This window comes from Stegastes partitus, unplaced genomic scaffold, assembly GCF_000690725.1.
Source record: "Stegastes partitus isolate 25-593 unplaced genomic scaffold, Stegastes_partitus-1.0.2 Scaffold693, whole genome shotgun sequence".
Classification (NCBI taxonomy): domain Eukaryota; kingdom Metazoa; phylum Chordata; class Actinopteri; family Pomacentridae; genus Stegastes; species Stegastes partitus.
Genome location: NW_007578424.1, coordinates 150,015 through 166,649, shown reverse-complemented (window position 1 = coordinate 166,649; position 16,635 = coordinate 150,015). Strand labels below are relative to the sequence as shown.

Genomic DNA, 16,635 nt, shown 5'->3' with positions numbered 1-16,635 from the left:
AATTGGCAGTTGAATTTATAAGGAAAACAGTTTTCTTTTTCTTCTCACTAAGATAAAACTATGTTTTGTCTTTGTGTGGAAAAGAAGGTATATGGGAGGTTTTATTTCTCTGCCTTTTATAAAGGTTATAATTATCAGTTATTGTTGAAACAATAGAGACGTGTTGAGTTAATGTTATGACAGTTCCAGCGGATAGTTTCTGGTGTATAATAAAGACAGTTAATTCTGTTGTTTAGCCTACCACTTGTTTAAATGGTGTTGAAAAATGAGAATATCTTTGGCTGCTTCCTGCCACTTTGTGACACCTCGTGTTGTCAACGAGTCTATGCTGCCATTATGAAACTGCTCCTGACATTTTTCTGCTTCTTTATTTCAGCAAACCTGTCAGTGTGTCCAGACTTTGCCTGTCGTATATTCTGTCATGTTTGTTTGTATTGTTTTAAGTGTGTGTGGAGAAAAAAAAAAAAAAGAGGCCTTGCTTTTCATGCACAGGCTTTGTCACGCTGCTGCACTGGTATCACTGAATCACTTCAGCAGAGCTCTGCTGCTTCAGGTTTTTTTTTTTCTTTTTCTTTTTCTTTTTTTTTCACGCTTTTCAATGTCGTCTCTCTCCCCGTTTGTCTCCGCTGCTTCAGGGGCCTGTTTGGGTAAGATTTCTTGCGTAACTCCCCATCCTCCAACCATTTGATTCAGTATCCATCTGCAGACCTGCACACAGCAGGCAGTCACACACACACACACACACACACACACACACACACACACACACACTCACCAGCACTGCTGACCTTCAGCAACATGACTAGGGGACTACATTTGTAGGTTTCATGCTAATTCCTTTTACAATCCCACTTTTCCGCAAAGTCAACCTGCTCCTCCCTTTCCATTTTTCTCATTCAGGCTCTGCAATTAAATTTATGTTTCAGCACTTCTTTGTGGACTCAGTTACAGTAGGTTATTCTGCCAAATGCACTCCGCAGGGATGTTGCAGAAAATATCAAGGAGGAGTTAGTTTATTGCGGTGTTTAACAGCAGAGAGGAATGTTTTATTGGCTGCAGATGCTTTTGGTTTGTGTAGCAGTCAGCACAACTGACATCTATGTAAATCATACAGATATTTGTATGCATTAAAACTTTAAAGTCTGAGAAGTTTGCTCTCCTGCTTTGTATATTTTAATTGAGTTGCATTAGTTGTGCAATTTCAAACCTTTGTAATCTAAAACCACATTTAATTGGATTAATAGATATCAGTACTTGTAATTGTGGTTCTGACTACAAAATGGCTATACATGTTTATTATCATCAGGTATTATTAGGTCTCTACCTTGATTTTCATTATTCAAAATGTGAATATCATTACTTCACCCAAGAGCTAACAATGTCTTAGAGTAGCCCTTTGAACCCCATGCTTTCCTTATCTGTCTCAATTTCACCACTATCTCCTTCCTAAATCTCCCCTTCCTTTCTCTCCTGTCTCCACAAAGCTCGACAATATTTAATCTACCTATTTCCTCTCCTTTTCTTGTCAGCTCCTCATCTACCTGTATCTGTTTTTGCCGTCCTTCCATCTTTTTCTCACCTCTCTTTGTTCCATCCTGTCGCTGCGGCACCTATCGGCTGGCGATTCAAAGATTACAGAGGCTTTGCTACAGCAGCACATAGCAGTGTTAGTGGAAGCCCTGCATTACTGCACCGTGTTCCAGTACATACTGTACAGACACACAGACCTGGAGCCAAGCTACAATTAATATGCAGACAGAACAGATGAACTCCGAGTCTCAGACGCTACGGTTACTGAATCAGACTCAAACTCACGAGGATTCACACTCACAAATTTAAATCTGTGTCGTGTGTATTTATGATTATTAAATCTTGCATTCAAGTGCTAGTTTCCCATCACATTGCTTTTGTTTACAGTTTATCTTAAGTCTGAAACGCCTTAAATAAACCTACTTTAAATAGATTAAGTGAATTCTAGGAGTTCTCTGAGATGTTATCAAACCGTCAGATGGCCATGTTTATCATTCGAGGCCGGACAACGGAAAATCACAAAACCCACCCTGCCTGTCTGTTTCCGTGTAGCTGCCATTTCCATCACATTTATGCCGATCTGGGCTATCTAATGAGACCGTTAATGTAAAGGTTGATGTTTGCATATCCCTGAGCAGAGCTGAGGAGCCAGGTAGGACGGCGCCTGACTTTCAAATCCAGCAGGATACACAAAGGAGAGAACAAAAGGGCCAAACACTAACACACAGATGTATTTAAAAGCCAAGGGCGCGGACGGGAACCTACAAATGTACAAACAAAAACACCTGCAAAGTCAGGAATGTGAATAATCCAACATAGTCATGACTTATCACTTATTTTCTAATGTGCTTCTCTGTTTGCAATGTTTGTGTTTGTGTTAGCTTGTGTAAACCATTGTCTCGTGTGTGTGTGTGTAGTGACCATGTGCGTCTCTATCCGTGAATGCTCCTTATCAGTTCCTGCCATTCATGAAATCTCCTCATGGGTGAATTTCAGCAGTGTCACTGCTGCATATTAAAAGACAAATATAATGGTACTGATATTTTGTGTTGTCATTCTGCAGGAGTAGACATTTTGATTAAATCTCAGTTTTTGCTCCCTCACTGTTATGAGTTGTGATTTTAATATGTTCTCAAGATGAAGGGAAATGCGCTCATTTTAGTACCTGGGCGTAGAACTCGTATAACAAAGGGGGGAAAGAAAGTTTTTACAAAATGTCTACTGCTGCAAAATAAAAGTCGATTTTAAAACTTGAGGTTCGTCTTTGATGAAGTAAATCTGATTTTCTGTTTCTCTCTCTCTCACACCCTTTTTCTGTTAAATTACGATCCTTCCTTTCCCCAACTTCAAACTTCGCCTCCCTTTCTTTGCCCTTATTCGTCCCTCTGCACCTTCCCTGACTTCCTCTCCAGTGATGGCGGCATGGGTCAGTCTCAGGACGACAGCATCGTGGGTACCAAGCAGTGTCGTCACAGCGTAGCCATAATGCCGATTCCCGGCAACCTCTCATCCAGCAGCCCGGACCTGCTGCAGCCGGCCACCAGCGTCCTCGACTTCTCCAACCCGGCAGGTAGGAAGCAAATGTTAAGGCAGTGACGGCAAGGGCCTCAGTGTGGACACAACTGTGAAATATTCTTCTACCGCTATTCTTTTTGTTGAAGTTTCAGACATTGTGGATAAGAATATCACCGTGTTTTATAATTATTTTCAATAATACACTGCAATTTGCTTGTCAACTTAAAAGATGATTCCAATTTCCAGTAAATTACTAAGATCAGGAAGCACCCTCATTACAAAGAGGTCAGATTTTGAAAGAAACATAGCAGATAAGCTTTCAATACACCCCTAGGTCAATTAAATGTATTAGGAAGAGATGGAAAACAGTCACATGATTCCATTGTTAATATCCAGACTCAACTTTCATCTACTGCACAAATGCACTCTGCGTGTCCCAATTCTATATTACCTCACCGCATTAATCGTCTCTGTGTGCTGTTTTTGCATTTGACTTACAAAAGCGTCAACACACTCAACAGTTTCACACAAAAGCAAGCTGTGACATTATCCTGTTACTACAAATGGACAAAAAAAAAAACGTTTTTCCTGAGATTTAACAGTTTATGTTGTTTTTCTTTTTGGTTTTCTGGGTTGTACGCTAAACTGTTTTACCACAATTTGTTTTAATAGCCTCCAGCTGTGAGCAGCTCCTCAGTTTCCTCTGTAGAACACACTGTGACACATTAGCGAAGGCACCACATACTAAAAAATCTGCTTAAAATGAGCATTTAATATGGAATTTGTACACAAATACCTTTTTTTTTCTTTCAGACGAGGGATTGTTGCTGACATCTTTGTGTCTTTTGGTTTTGGTTTGTTTTCAACCGGGTGTCAAAGTCCTGTTGTGCTGTTAAAGTTCTGGAGTTTTCTAGATCTCAGGAATAATATAGCATATCATGTCAATGTCGTTGTAGTAGAGCAAAATGACAAATCATTGCCCCAGAGAGGGAGAGTCTTGGCTGCTTATGAAATGTATTTAGTGGTTATTTTTGACATGTATCTTAAGAAAAATGACAACCTCAAATTTGTCTCTCACAGTAAAAGGAAGATGTTTGATTGAACCAGTCCACCCTCATGCAAACGAATCTCTTCTCGCAAAACTGGAATCCACATGATCCCGTCTTTTAGGTACTTTGGGTCTCAGGGAAGCAATACTTTTATTACATTTGTTTATAACTGTTAATGACCTCCGTGGCCTCAGTCATCGCTGGATATTTCAGACGTCTCAGTCACAGTTCAGGGTTTCCTCTTCTGAAGCTGTTTGTCACACTTGACTTGAGACCTCGGCCTCGTTGAGCTATGAAAGCCACTTGTGGAGTGAAGGACTCCAACGCTCGGCGACTGTACTGAGAGACGCTGAGCAAACAACCTCTCACCCTTGAGCACGATCGCGTAAAGCGTCCATATGAGAAGTGTAGTGTCAACTTAGTGAGTTTCTTTCTCCTTGAAATGCAGGAAAACTCCTCAAAACACTTGTGCTGACAAAGGAGCACATTCGCTTGCTCAAAGTGAACCCCACCAAGGTTTCTAGCGTCTTACACACATCCTGAGGTCTTGTGTTTTTGAGGTGTCACATAGCTTTTTGTAGAGCTGTGCCCGTCTGACAGGAGTTCACCTCCCGGACTATCAGAGTTTTTTAATCCTTTCCTGCCCGACGGGTGTCTGAGCCCGTAATTATTTAAACTAACATGAAGTACACACAAACTCCCTGTGGGCTTGTGTGGGTTATTTATGTGTGTGCAGGAAGAAAGATTGAGAGAAGGGAGGGCAAGAAAGGGAAAGTGGAAAGGTGAACGAGAGAGAGAGAGAGAATGTGGTCTTGATTTATTCCACCAGCCATTTGTCAGTGAGCTACACGCACTCAGCCAGACACACACACACACACACATACATGCTCCTGTGCACAAACCCTCTAGTTTGTAGACCTATACATCACATGTGGCTGTGTTATACAAGAGTACAAACACACAACTGTGCCACATTAATCATCCACCATTAGATCAAGTTTCCTTTAGTCCTCTGGCCTCCTATTAGGTTTAATAGTAGAGCACAGAATGGCCTCCTTAAACAAAACCTGCTTTTCCAGATGCTGTGCAGCGCTTGTAATACCCCCCAAAAAGTCCTACTTATAATTACATTAACAAGGAGATCTGAAGTGCGAATGTACCAGCATCTCTTTCCCTTTGCTCATGCTGGCCAACATTAGTATACACATGTGTGTTCTCTGTCTAGCTTTAGATTTTTTTTTAAATGTGTTTGTTGTTTTGGATTGAGTGTAGTTAGTTTTAATGGTTTTATACAACTTTTAGGCTGTTTTAAGGTGCTATATTTGATGAAATCTGATTGTAATCTAAGTGTGTTATCCATGCATATATGTTGATGTTTGGTTTTGTTGCGTTTTTGTGCTGTTAGTCTAAAATATTTTGTCTGCTGCAAGTTGTTGTCATTGCTGCATATGCCAGCTAGAACAGTTTATGTCTTAATGAGGCTTTCTTGGTTAATTGAGTGCCACTTAATTAGAAAACATTTGTAGAAATAATTAAAGTCTAATCTGGATAGATTTTAAAAGCGTAGTTTGTTAAATTTGTTACATTAACCAATCAAAAATATGTTTATACCAAATTACAAAATCTAAAAAAAAAATTATTAGGTTAAAAGATCAACAACATGTTTGGGCAGTTTCAACATTTTAATAATCAGATAATCATTTAAATCCTTTTTGCAAGGTAAAAAAGTAAATTCAAACCTCTGCTTCCTTCTTTGCATGTGTAATAGTTTGCTGTTTCTTTTTGTCTATTTTTTTCTAACATTCAGACAATCCGATTATTAATCAATCTCTGAAAAAGCGGAGCCTAGAAGTACATGTTTTCTTCAGTAGCTGCTGCTTATGTCTTGTCTCATGTTTCCAAAGCGGCGTTGTGTCTTCTCTGTGGGAAGCTTTGCTCTCAGATCCTTAGTTTCTTCTGTTTTAGCGTCCTTGTTTCTTTTTTCCCCTTCTACCATTCCCCCAGTCCTTTACTCTCTCTTCTTGCATCTCCCTCGCTGTGATTTTAAACAGATGTTTTTGTGTCGACGTGTTGAGTCATACTCTGCTTCTCTGGTTTCCCATGAGCAGATCAAGGCAACAGTAGAAAACTCCACTGGTCTTCCCTCCTTTTCTCTTCTGTCACGATGTTTCCAACCACTGTGCCTCCTTATGCTCCTCCCACACTGTCATTCACTCATTCACTGTGTTTTCTCTTTTTCTTCTCTGCTTGCCAAGCCCTGGGACTGTACTGTAAGTATAAATACTTTCACTGCCACTGTTTTGGTTGTGCTTCAGTAAATGTTCCCCCACAAAAGTCCCCTGCATCTTGATGTTGTTCTTCTTTAATTCATGAGCCCCCCCACTAATCTTTGCATCTTCACATCCATGAACTGCATCCTTCAGGTTCTGGTTTTGGGCCTTGAAGTGTGTTTTTAGATATTTTACTAATCATTTTGAGACATTTTAGTTGGTTTTAGTGCTTTATCTTAGAGGTGAAATAGTCGGGTTTGTAAGATTGATTTCTTGTCAGTCAAACAAGAGACACCACTCCAGCCAAAAGACAAAAATGAGCATGAAGGAATGTGGCACTTTGACTTCACTGTGTTTTTTCTGTTCATTTTTGAACAAAAACTGGCCAAAGAGACCACGCTTGTTTTGTAGGATGAATTCATTGTTGGTTTAACTCTCTTCAGGTCAGGTGGTTATAATAATAAAAACATCAAATAATACCAGCCTTATGCTCTAAAGCACAAGCTTAAGAGCATGTTCAGGAATTGAACATTTTCGGATTGGGTTTTCTTTCTAAGAGTCCCCTGTGTTTCACTCCAGCTACTGTACTCGGCTCTCCTCTCAGGACCTCCAGCCATCATGCCCAGCTCTCTTCTGCTCCGGATGCTTTCACATTTGATTTATGCCTTCCGATTGTATGATGGAGTGACTTGGAAAAGCTTTGGCAAACAGTAGAAAGGAAGGCGCGGAGGAGGAGGAGGAATAGGCTTGTGGGAAGTGTGCAGCCTCTCTTAGTGCTGTGTTTGCAAAAACACCATGAAGACTTTTTTGTTTTTTCTTCTTCTTATGTAGAAATCCTCTTTGGATTCAGTCCATCAGTAAATACTCCGGTGATGGTGAAAATGAATGATACTTTATTAAAGCTGATAATTGATTGGCTGTTTGGCTGGGTGGGCAGCGATTGTTCTCCTGTGTGCAGGTCAGGTCGCAGCTCGTCCAGAGGATTAAACATTATTAGGCGCCCCTCCCGGATATGATAGCCGGCTATTTATCTGAGGGCTTCCCACACTCTCATCACAAATCACAGCTAATGAGACACAAAGCATTTAGCTTCCAGTCACCCAGCTCTCACCACCCTGCTGCACATAAACAGAGAAGCTCTCTTCTGCTGCAGCAGCACAGAGGGAGGAGGGAAAGCTCGCACTTACAATTCTGATGCGGTCTTTGATTAATTGAAAAAAAATACAATGTTACTGTGCATATCTACATCTTCAGCATAGAAGTCAGCAATCGTTTGGCTGGCATACAAAGTGTATGTGTCCTGTGACTGAAATCAATAAGCTCACAGTCCATAAAGAGGTCATTCATATCTAAGAGAGGCAGCTCGTGCCAAAGCACCAACATGCCCTCATTCTAAGAAGCAGCAAATACAAAATAGAAAAAATATCTCAAAGCAGAAAAACACCTTTATGCTTGCTTTCAAGTAAAGCAATAAAAGCCTATAAATGTGCTTTCAAGGTACAGAAATAATATCAAATGTCATATAAAGTTAGAGAAAAATTTATTCTGAAACGCTCTAAAAGAAAATACATCAATACTTTCTTGTCAAAATGCCATACATTAATTTCACTTGCAAAGATGAAGCTGAAAGCAGCAGCAAACCCCCCTCCGCCCACATCCACCCCACCACCACAACATGCAGCTTCTTAAACAAATAGTGCTGATTGATTTTCTGCATTCACGCCAACAATATTGTTATTGGTTTTGCCTTGGGCAGTTTGTTTCTGCTTATTGCGCTGCTGCTGTAATGATGATAATAAAGGTGCTCACGCTTAAAGTCCCACACAGCCACACACAGATCAGAGATCCGTGTTAATGAAGGGTGGAGGTAATGACTTTGTGTCTTTATCTGTTTCTCTTTGATAAACAAGACGCAGCAGGGTTGTTTGTGTGCATTTGCTTTAATATGCATTTGAACAAAGTCATCAGTCAGATGCACATTTTATCTTTTCTAGACACCTCCATCTCATCATGATCCATTTGCAGCCTCTGTAGCTGCACGTGATCAAACTAAGCGGCACAGCACATGCATGCACGTTGCAGCTTTATGACAACTTCATCTGGTTGTCTGACTCTCTCTCCCCACTTGCGACTGCGCACCGTTCATAAGTCATTCTTTTAAATCTCTGGGGCTGCCTGTGGCTAATGGGCCGTACCCTCTTCCTTACTCAAACACAGGGATCTTTAATGCAGTGTTTCGCTCCATTATTTAACACACATCACACCGTGGAAGTCGCGTGCAGCTGCTCCGTCATCAGTAGCTCCATCAATCTGTAGTCACAGATGACATACAAGCTTTTATTTTTGGCCTAAGTTAAGCAATTATACTGTATCACACCTTTATGTCTATAATGCCTTGGAGTGGCATTGGATTAGTGGCTTTGTTGTACCGAATAATAGGCGTTCCTCATATGCTCTGAGTAACAAGGTGGAAGGCGTGTATTTCACTTTTAGCTCAAGTTTGATTATTATATGGCACTAAAACAAACCTATAGTCAGGGAACATGAGTAAAAGTAATCTAGAGATGACTCGAGATAAATGTGTAGCTTTCCAAGTTGAATGACAGGTTGATTGCTATGTTCTGCATTAATTCCAGATGCCTATTATTGCAGCTTTTTGCATGTATGCATGCATGTTTTTCCTCATCCTTTAAAGGTGTATTTGTCTTTATCTGTTTTGCTCAGGTTTTCACTTAATCTAATCCAAAAAGGCTGTAGTGTCCATGTTTACTGTGAAATCTGAGTGAGCTGTGTGGTGCCATTGGTTGAGTTGTGTCTATAAATATCCCAAGTGTCATGACAATAGTTGTTTTTGATGCACAATATGAGAACAATAACAGTCTGTGTGTTTTCATGTGTATATACTTAATATATCTTCCAGCCTTGCCTTGTAGAGGTCTATGACATATTGTAACTGCCTCTGACATAAAAAGTTCAGATGCTGTCATTAAATTAAACATAAGCACGTACAGAGATGTTGCAGTTAGATGAGAAGTATCCTCACAGCTGTGTGGCATCAGCAAAAATTGGCTTTATGTTGACTTGCATTGCTGCATTTGGTTGAAAAGATATTTTAGTAATGTTACAGGTAAATGCAAAATGTTGGATACTTTGAATTGCTGTTTTAAATTCAGGTTAGTCTGAAACCAGAAGCTGTTGAGCCTTTGTCTATTTGGATTTGTAACAGAGAAGCTTTGGCAGGAAAGAACGTCATCTCAGCAAGTCTGTTCACAGTGCAGGCCATAAGTCTTGTCAACTGAAAGCTCTTAATTATACAGTAATGAAAATTAAATTAAACTGCCTAAACTAGTGTTTTATTGTGTCATAGACTTCTTTATAATTAGCTGATTTCTTGCATTATAGGCATCCTTATACTTTTTCTGTGAACTCATCCAACCCTAATTAGTCGCTCACCGCTTTCCTCTTTCCTTTTTCTTCCACTCTCAGACATCCCCGACCAGGTTATTCGAGTGTTCAAGGCCGACCAGCAGAGCTGCTATATCATCATCAGTAAGGACACTACTGCCAAGGATGTCGTCGCCCACACTGTCAATGAGTTTGGTCTAATCGCAGCACCTGAAACCTACTCCCTGTGCGAGGTATCAGTCAGCCCGGAGGGAGTCATAAAACAGCGCCGCCTCCCCGACCAGCTCTCCAAACTGGCTGATCGGATTCAGCTCAACGGCAGGTAAGAAGCACAGATATTACTTTTGTGTCGGAAAATCTAATACCATGGACCGAGGGATGTGCCTTGGTCTCATGTAGTGGTTGTCAGTAGCTATTTCTCCAAAGCGAGTCCAAATAGTTGCAGACCTGAGAGTGTTCCTGTATTTGCAACGTAAATCACACATGACAACAAACAAGAATACTCTAATAAACCGTGAAGCACAATATTTTACAGGCAGGGAAGCACACTGGTCATGGAAAAAGGCATGGTTTTCTACTTAAATCTGATCCACAGTGGGGAATCTTGGACTGGAAAGCAGCTGGAAGTGGAACAGAGGAGTTGAGGATTTATATAAGTCTATGTCATGTTGAAGGCTTGAATGACTAAACCAAAGCCATGGCCTGTAGTGGTTGGACTCAAAGCCCAGAACCATGACACATGAGGGTTTTTCCTCCTTTTCTTTTCTTTTTTTTTTTTTAAGATTATTTCTGAGTTGTTTCAGATTACAAAAGTTCTCACAGCTCTCAGTGATTTATAAAACTACTGAGAGTTTTATTCTCTGAATAGATTTATAGCTCTGCACTGAACAAGAATTCCATCTAGTAAAACATCGCTGCCAAATTATTCCTAACACAGCAGCTTCAAACTTCATAGCATCCGCTTGAGTTAGGCTCTACAGGCAAGTCGGTCACGTACAATACGTATATAATGATTAAATTCTTCTAAAGAAGTGGTTCTCGGTCCTGAGGATACAGGTTCTGTGATGTAGTTAATTGGCTTAACATTGCCTGGCTGCATGGCTTGAATGGAACCCAGCAGGACTCCATTTGCTGAGGAACAGAAGTCAGAACCACTGTCCTGGTTCAGTGGAATGATGAATTAAGTGTTGATACCCCTTAAAAAAGCTGGAAAACTGTTTTAGTTGCTCCTCTGAGCAGGAAACAAGCTGCAGTTTGTCTTTTTAAAAAACTAAATCAGCAGTTTACAGGGAATTGCATGTGATGCTGGTTAAGTGCTGCAGTGATTTTTTTTAAATTCCCCAAAAAGTTGAAGATTCTTTCTTTCTGTAGGAACAGTGGAAAAGTTTCAACACTACTTGCTGTTTTTTCTTTCTTTCTTCTGCTCCAGTGTGTTTCTTTGTCTCTGGGTTTGTTTAAAATCTTAGCTCCTCTTCTTGATGCTAGACACATCCCCTTTCAAGATGAAAGTTAGTAGGACACGAAAGGTAATTTGACTGCAACCGTAGAGTCTGCCTCAGAATGACTTCTCCGTCAGTTTTTCAGTTTTCTCTCCTCGTCTCCTTTGGTCCCTCGTCGGTCCCCTCCCAACTAGGTTAGCATGAATTTTTCATCCTCTGTCAGGGGCGGAGGCCTCTGCAGACAGCATGGCTCGACTGGAATTATTCATACACACACTCAGATGCACACACAGGCACAAGATATAGATACAGACAATCACCTGCTTATACACAGGCATGCCTCTGTGCGCATATAGACCTGCAAATACTGCATTTACTCAACTGAGCATATTCGATTATGTACACAAGCTGAGGCAGGATGCACGCACATGAATTCTTACAAAGTAAATCTCCAACATCTGTCACACATATTCAGAAACACACATTTGAAGGTGCAAACAAGCAGTATTTATAGATGGCTCCTCTCCTTTATCTATTTCTTTACTTTCCGATTTTCTTCATATGTATCCTATTGTAGTTATTATTCATAATAAAATAAACAACCCAGTGTTTTTACATGTATACATATACCGTATGTCAGCAGAATGTACATGCCCCTTGTATTCAGCTCAGTTCCCAGTAGTTGTGTTTATCAGGAGCAGTAGGTAAATAAACGTCTGCCTGGCTTCTCTGCCTCTGTATCTCGCCTCCTCCGTCTCTTCCGTTCTGCAGCTGGTGATTGACAGGAGGTCTAGGAGGGGGCAGGCCAAGCCAATAGCAAGCCCTGTTCACGCTGCCAAAATACATATAGATGCAGCAAGGGGGTCTTGAGCTCGGCACACACACCGATACGCACTCCCACGCACCGCCAACGGCCATTTACAATGGCTCCGTTCCAGCGACTTCACCTCGCCTAGTTCTATTTAGCATCACTTTATCCATCATTAATTTAGACTCCTCTCTTCCAAAGTCTCCTCCTCCCTGATTTTTATCTCATTTCCTCACTTCTCGTTTTCTTTTGTTTCCTTGTCTCTTCATGCTCTCCTTTACTCAGATTGTTATTCGTCCTCTCCCTATCTCTTAACTCTACCACTGCTTTGTCTTGTCTCCTCTCATCACTACTCTTCATCTCGACTTATGTTTTCTCATCTCCTCTTTCCTCTCTCATCTTATTTTCATCTCCTCTTGTTCCAACTTCCCGTTCCTCTTCTCCTCGTCTGCTCCTTTCACCTACTGTTTTGGTGGAGATACAGATTCCTCTTCTACTTTAACAGCATCTATAGGTTCTTAGAAAAATCCTTAAAAGTTCTTACATTCAAATATATAAATACAGACTTTTACGTTTTCAGCTCTGCCCAGAAATGTTGCGATCTCTTTTTGAGCTTGACATATATTTTATCCTAAATGCAGCTTCAGCTCGATCTCCTTGCGGCCTGTCGGCGCTCTTCTGTCCAGCGTTTTCAGGCAGAGTAATAGAGTGCATTTTAGAGTTGCATCCATGCCAACACTTTACCCCTGAGGGTTGCCCACGCTTGGCCTATAATGCTCAGAGGTTGTGCATTCCTGGATGACCACTACACAGCTCCATTAGAGTGGAAGTGGGGGGTGAGATTTATAAACATAGAGGTGCATATTGAGGTAGGAGAGATGGCCCGCTGCTAAAGGCTCTCCCAGCAGAAAACTTGTGGAGATACAGCTTAAAGAGAAATCGCTCTTCTTCTTTCTTCTTACTCAGGCACCTGTCATCTTCCTTCCCTCTCTTGCTCTTTCTCTCTCCTTTACTGCAATGTAAAATATGACCATAATCTATCAACACCAATCCGTATCAGAGTATTTTTGCCTTTTCCTCACACTAATCTTAAGTTGGAGACAGAAAATGTGCCCATTTAAAATGAAATGTGACTGAGAGAAACATTCAAGAGATTTAATGTGTGCACAAAATTACAGCGCAGTGAAGAAACTGGATCTTGTCCACCCACTTGTCTGCCTCTGCAGCTCGTATTAAAGCATCTGAGGATACTGCAGATCTAGTACCTGCTGTGCTAAAAATACTTGGAGATGATATCACTTCTAAAGTCTTTAACATCCTGCATGTCCTGTGCTCTTTGTAATTGTTGTCAGTTAATTTCTCTCTCAGACTATAGACCCAAAGGCTTAGACACAACAATTCCTGGCCTCTTTTTTTCCCCTGTTATTAATGAGGTTTCTAAGGCATCATCCGGTTTTTACAATCAGCAAACTGGCTACAGAAGTCTGAAACTATTAGCAGTACAATGTTTTTAGGGGATATTCATGCTCCAGCTGTCACATCTTGTCCACTTTCCATCTGTTCATCCTCCCTGTAGGTACTACCTGAAAAACAACATGGAGACAGAGACGTTATGTTCAGACGAGGACGCCCAGGACCTCCTCAGAGAGAGTCAGATCTCGCTGCTGCAGCTCAGCACCATGGAGGTCGCTGCCCAGCTTTCCATGAGAGACTTTGAACTCTTCAGGAACATCGAGTCCACAGAGTACGCAGCTTAAGTCAACACATTCTTATGATCCTAATGACTTTAATAACTCTGGAAGCAAGTTCAAGGAGGAAAATAAGTAGAAACATCCCTACTGGGAGTAAAATGGTGCTGTACACAATTTCTTTTAACTTCTCTTCAATTGTTTTGACAGGTATGTGGATGACTTGTTCAAGCTCGACTCCTCCATAGGAAGTGGCAACCTGAAGCAGTTTGAGGAGGTGATAAACCAGGAGACCTTCTGGGTGGCCACAGAGATCTTGAAGGAGCCCAACACCCTGAAAAGGATGAAGACCATCAAACACTTCATCAAGATCGCGCTGCACTGCAGAGAGTGCAAGAACTTCAACTCCATGTTCGCTATTATCAGGTGGGCTTCCTGTAATTTCTGCCTCGGGTGTATTGTGGCAGTAGCATCAAAGACAGGGTTTTTTATTCTGTGATGACAACAAGCATTTACTCCGTCTCCACTGGCAGCGTTTGTGCCAAATGAGCTTTGGCGGCTTGTCTCCTTTTCCCCACATCCTCAGGAGAACCAACCTCACCTCATCCCCTCTCCCTCCCCTCCCCCTCCCCCTCCTCCTTGTTTATTGAATCAGCCCTGATTCTCCCAAACCGCACAGAGACTGCCTCTGCAGCATTTAAAACAAGAGTCCCATAGTTACACGTATTGTTTGTTGCGATCGCCGAATCCCTCTGGCCTCTGTGGTTTGGCTCTAGATGGATGTTAGACTGAGCTGAGGATGTTAGTGTGGCCCTGTTATAAAGGATAAAACCCACATGAGGGGAGGCGAGTCAGTGCTGCTTAATGTGATATGTTTTAAGGATGAACTTGGTGAAAGGATTGTTTTAAAATCCACCAGCATCTCCATGTGTAAGCATGTTTGTGTCTGCACAGGCGGTTGTGAGTGTGTGTGGCGTCATCCTGTATTGTTGTTACCTCAGGATCAGATAAAAATGTGTTCACAATTTCAGTTTTTAATTTCCTCCAGGACCCGTGAGGGTCTGCGACCTCAGGGCAGCTGCCCAATTAGCCCATTTGATCGTCGTAAAGTTCTTTTCCAGGACCACATTTGTTTTCTCTGTATTTGTTCCTCTTTTAAAGAAAAATCTTAAATTTCAAAGCAGTGTCTTTCAGTACTGGAAAAATTAAATAGAGAAGATGATTTCCAGATCCTACAGCTGGTTCTTATTGACCTTAGCTGGGTATTACATGAAGTAAAGAACAAACAAACACAACAAAAAAACAACATAACAAAAACCTATTCATGCTAATATTTCACGCTGAGGAATGCTCAAATAGCTTCCACATAACAACCTATTGATTTTTGTCATGTGAGTTGTAAAAGAGAAACAAAGATTACAACTGGAAGGATAAAACTTTCTTTTGTTTTGTATTTTATTACATACAGTAGCATAATTGTGGGGACTGTAATAATTTTAAAATAGTGTGTCATGCTCTCTCTTTAGCCTGGCCTGGTTGCTCTGCAGTTTAGAAATGTGAGCGTTTTCCATTGCAGTGTGTGATTTCCAATCTACAGGATGAATGACAAATTTATTTCTACAATATTTCTACAGCATAAATGGAAATATCAGTTCAAGAAGATTTAGTACTGCAAGACCTATCACTGTGGATGTAATATATTCTTGATTAATTGACGACGTGATTGCAGATTTTGCTGTACAGTCTCTTTTTTGTTGCCTGCCAAGAATAATTGTTAGCTTATCGCTTAAACAGTAAGCTGTGTGCACTTGTTATGTTAGACAGCACTCGTGTCTCCTTCCAATCTGGACTTGTAGTTTCCGAAGCCCAGCAGTATGTTGGTCCTCTGTTTGTGCCTGTAAAAGGCACTTTAGAGCAGAAGTGTCTGACCTCCACGTCCCTTTACACTCCTACTAGCAGCAGGACGTCTTGGCGCATATGGCTCTCTGATGCTTAACCCGCCTGGTGACAGGGGCATGGCTGGCGCTGTGTAGGTGTGTGTCTGTGTGTGGAAAAAATAGCACAAAGAGAAAGTGATAGAGATGATGGGTTGAGGAATAAAGTGAAAATAAAGCCAAATGCGCTCAGTTAGGAAGCAGATTTTTTATTTTTTTCCCCCCCACACAGATTGACCCACATTATCAGTTACTACAAAGGGACGAAGAAAGAATTTGCAAATCCAAAAATATACCTACCAGCAGCAGAGTTGGTGGGTGAATGAACAAAGATAATGAAAAAAAGAGAGCAGAAACACATGCTGTGCCAGTCATAATTATTAGCTGTCTGAATGAGTCTGCTCAGAGCTGACATTACCTCAAGAGGTTTTCTACTCCGGAAAATTGGGACTTAGTTAGGTTGAAAAGGCTTTGAATTTGATGTAGGTATTAAACACACCCACTGCCGCTATACTCCTTTCTCCTCGACTTTTGTTTCTCTTCACGGCTTCTTCATTTTTGCCCCTACCCTCCGTTTCTCTCGCCGTAACCTATTCATCTCTGTCTCCCCTTCTCCCCGCCCTCCTTGCGCCTCATTCCTTTCTCACACAGCGGGCTGAACTTGGCACCGGTGGCTCGACTGCGGAGCTCATGGGAGAAATTGCCCAGTAAGTACGAGAAGCTGTTTGGGGACCTGCAGGATGTCTTCGACCCGTCCAGAAACATGGCCAAGTACCGCAACGTGCTGAGCAGCCAGAGCATGCAGCCACCCATCATCCCGCTGTTCCCGGTGGTCAAGAAGGACCTCACCTTCTTACACGAAGGTAGAAAAGTGTGCGGAGAGCACAGAATGCCATTTGTTGAGTTTGACATGTCATTCTGTTCAGTTTAATGTCCCCCTACTTCCTCTGTGTTGTGTAGAGGATCAATTTCATGCTCTCTCAGGAGGTTTACTTCT

The 16,635-nt window shown here is 41.4% G+C and overlaps 1 protein-coding gene across 5 annotated transcripts in view; it reads left to right on the top strand.

Moving 5' to 3' along the window:
- The window catches only part of rapgef6 (Rap guanine nucleotide exchange factor (GEF) 6), a 163,925-nt gene that overhangs the window by 127,449 nt on the left and 19,841 nt on the right, over positions 1-16,635 (top strand). For all 5 annotated transcript variants that reach the window (XM_008290747.1, XM_008290746.1, XM_008290748.1 and 2 more), the window contains 5 exons: positions 2,943-3,100; positions 9,851-10,091; positions 13,593-13,760; positions 13,915-14,130; positions 16,290-16,501. In XM_008290747.1, coding sequence (XP_008288969.1) covers positions 2,943-3,100; positions 9,851-10,091; positions 13,593-13,760; positions 13,915-14,130; positions 16,290-16,501 — 995 coding nt within the window. The remainder of the gene's footprint in view (positions 1-2,942; positions 3,101-9,850; positions 10,092-13,592; positions 13,761-13,914; positions 14,131-16,289; positions 16,502-16,635) is intronic.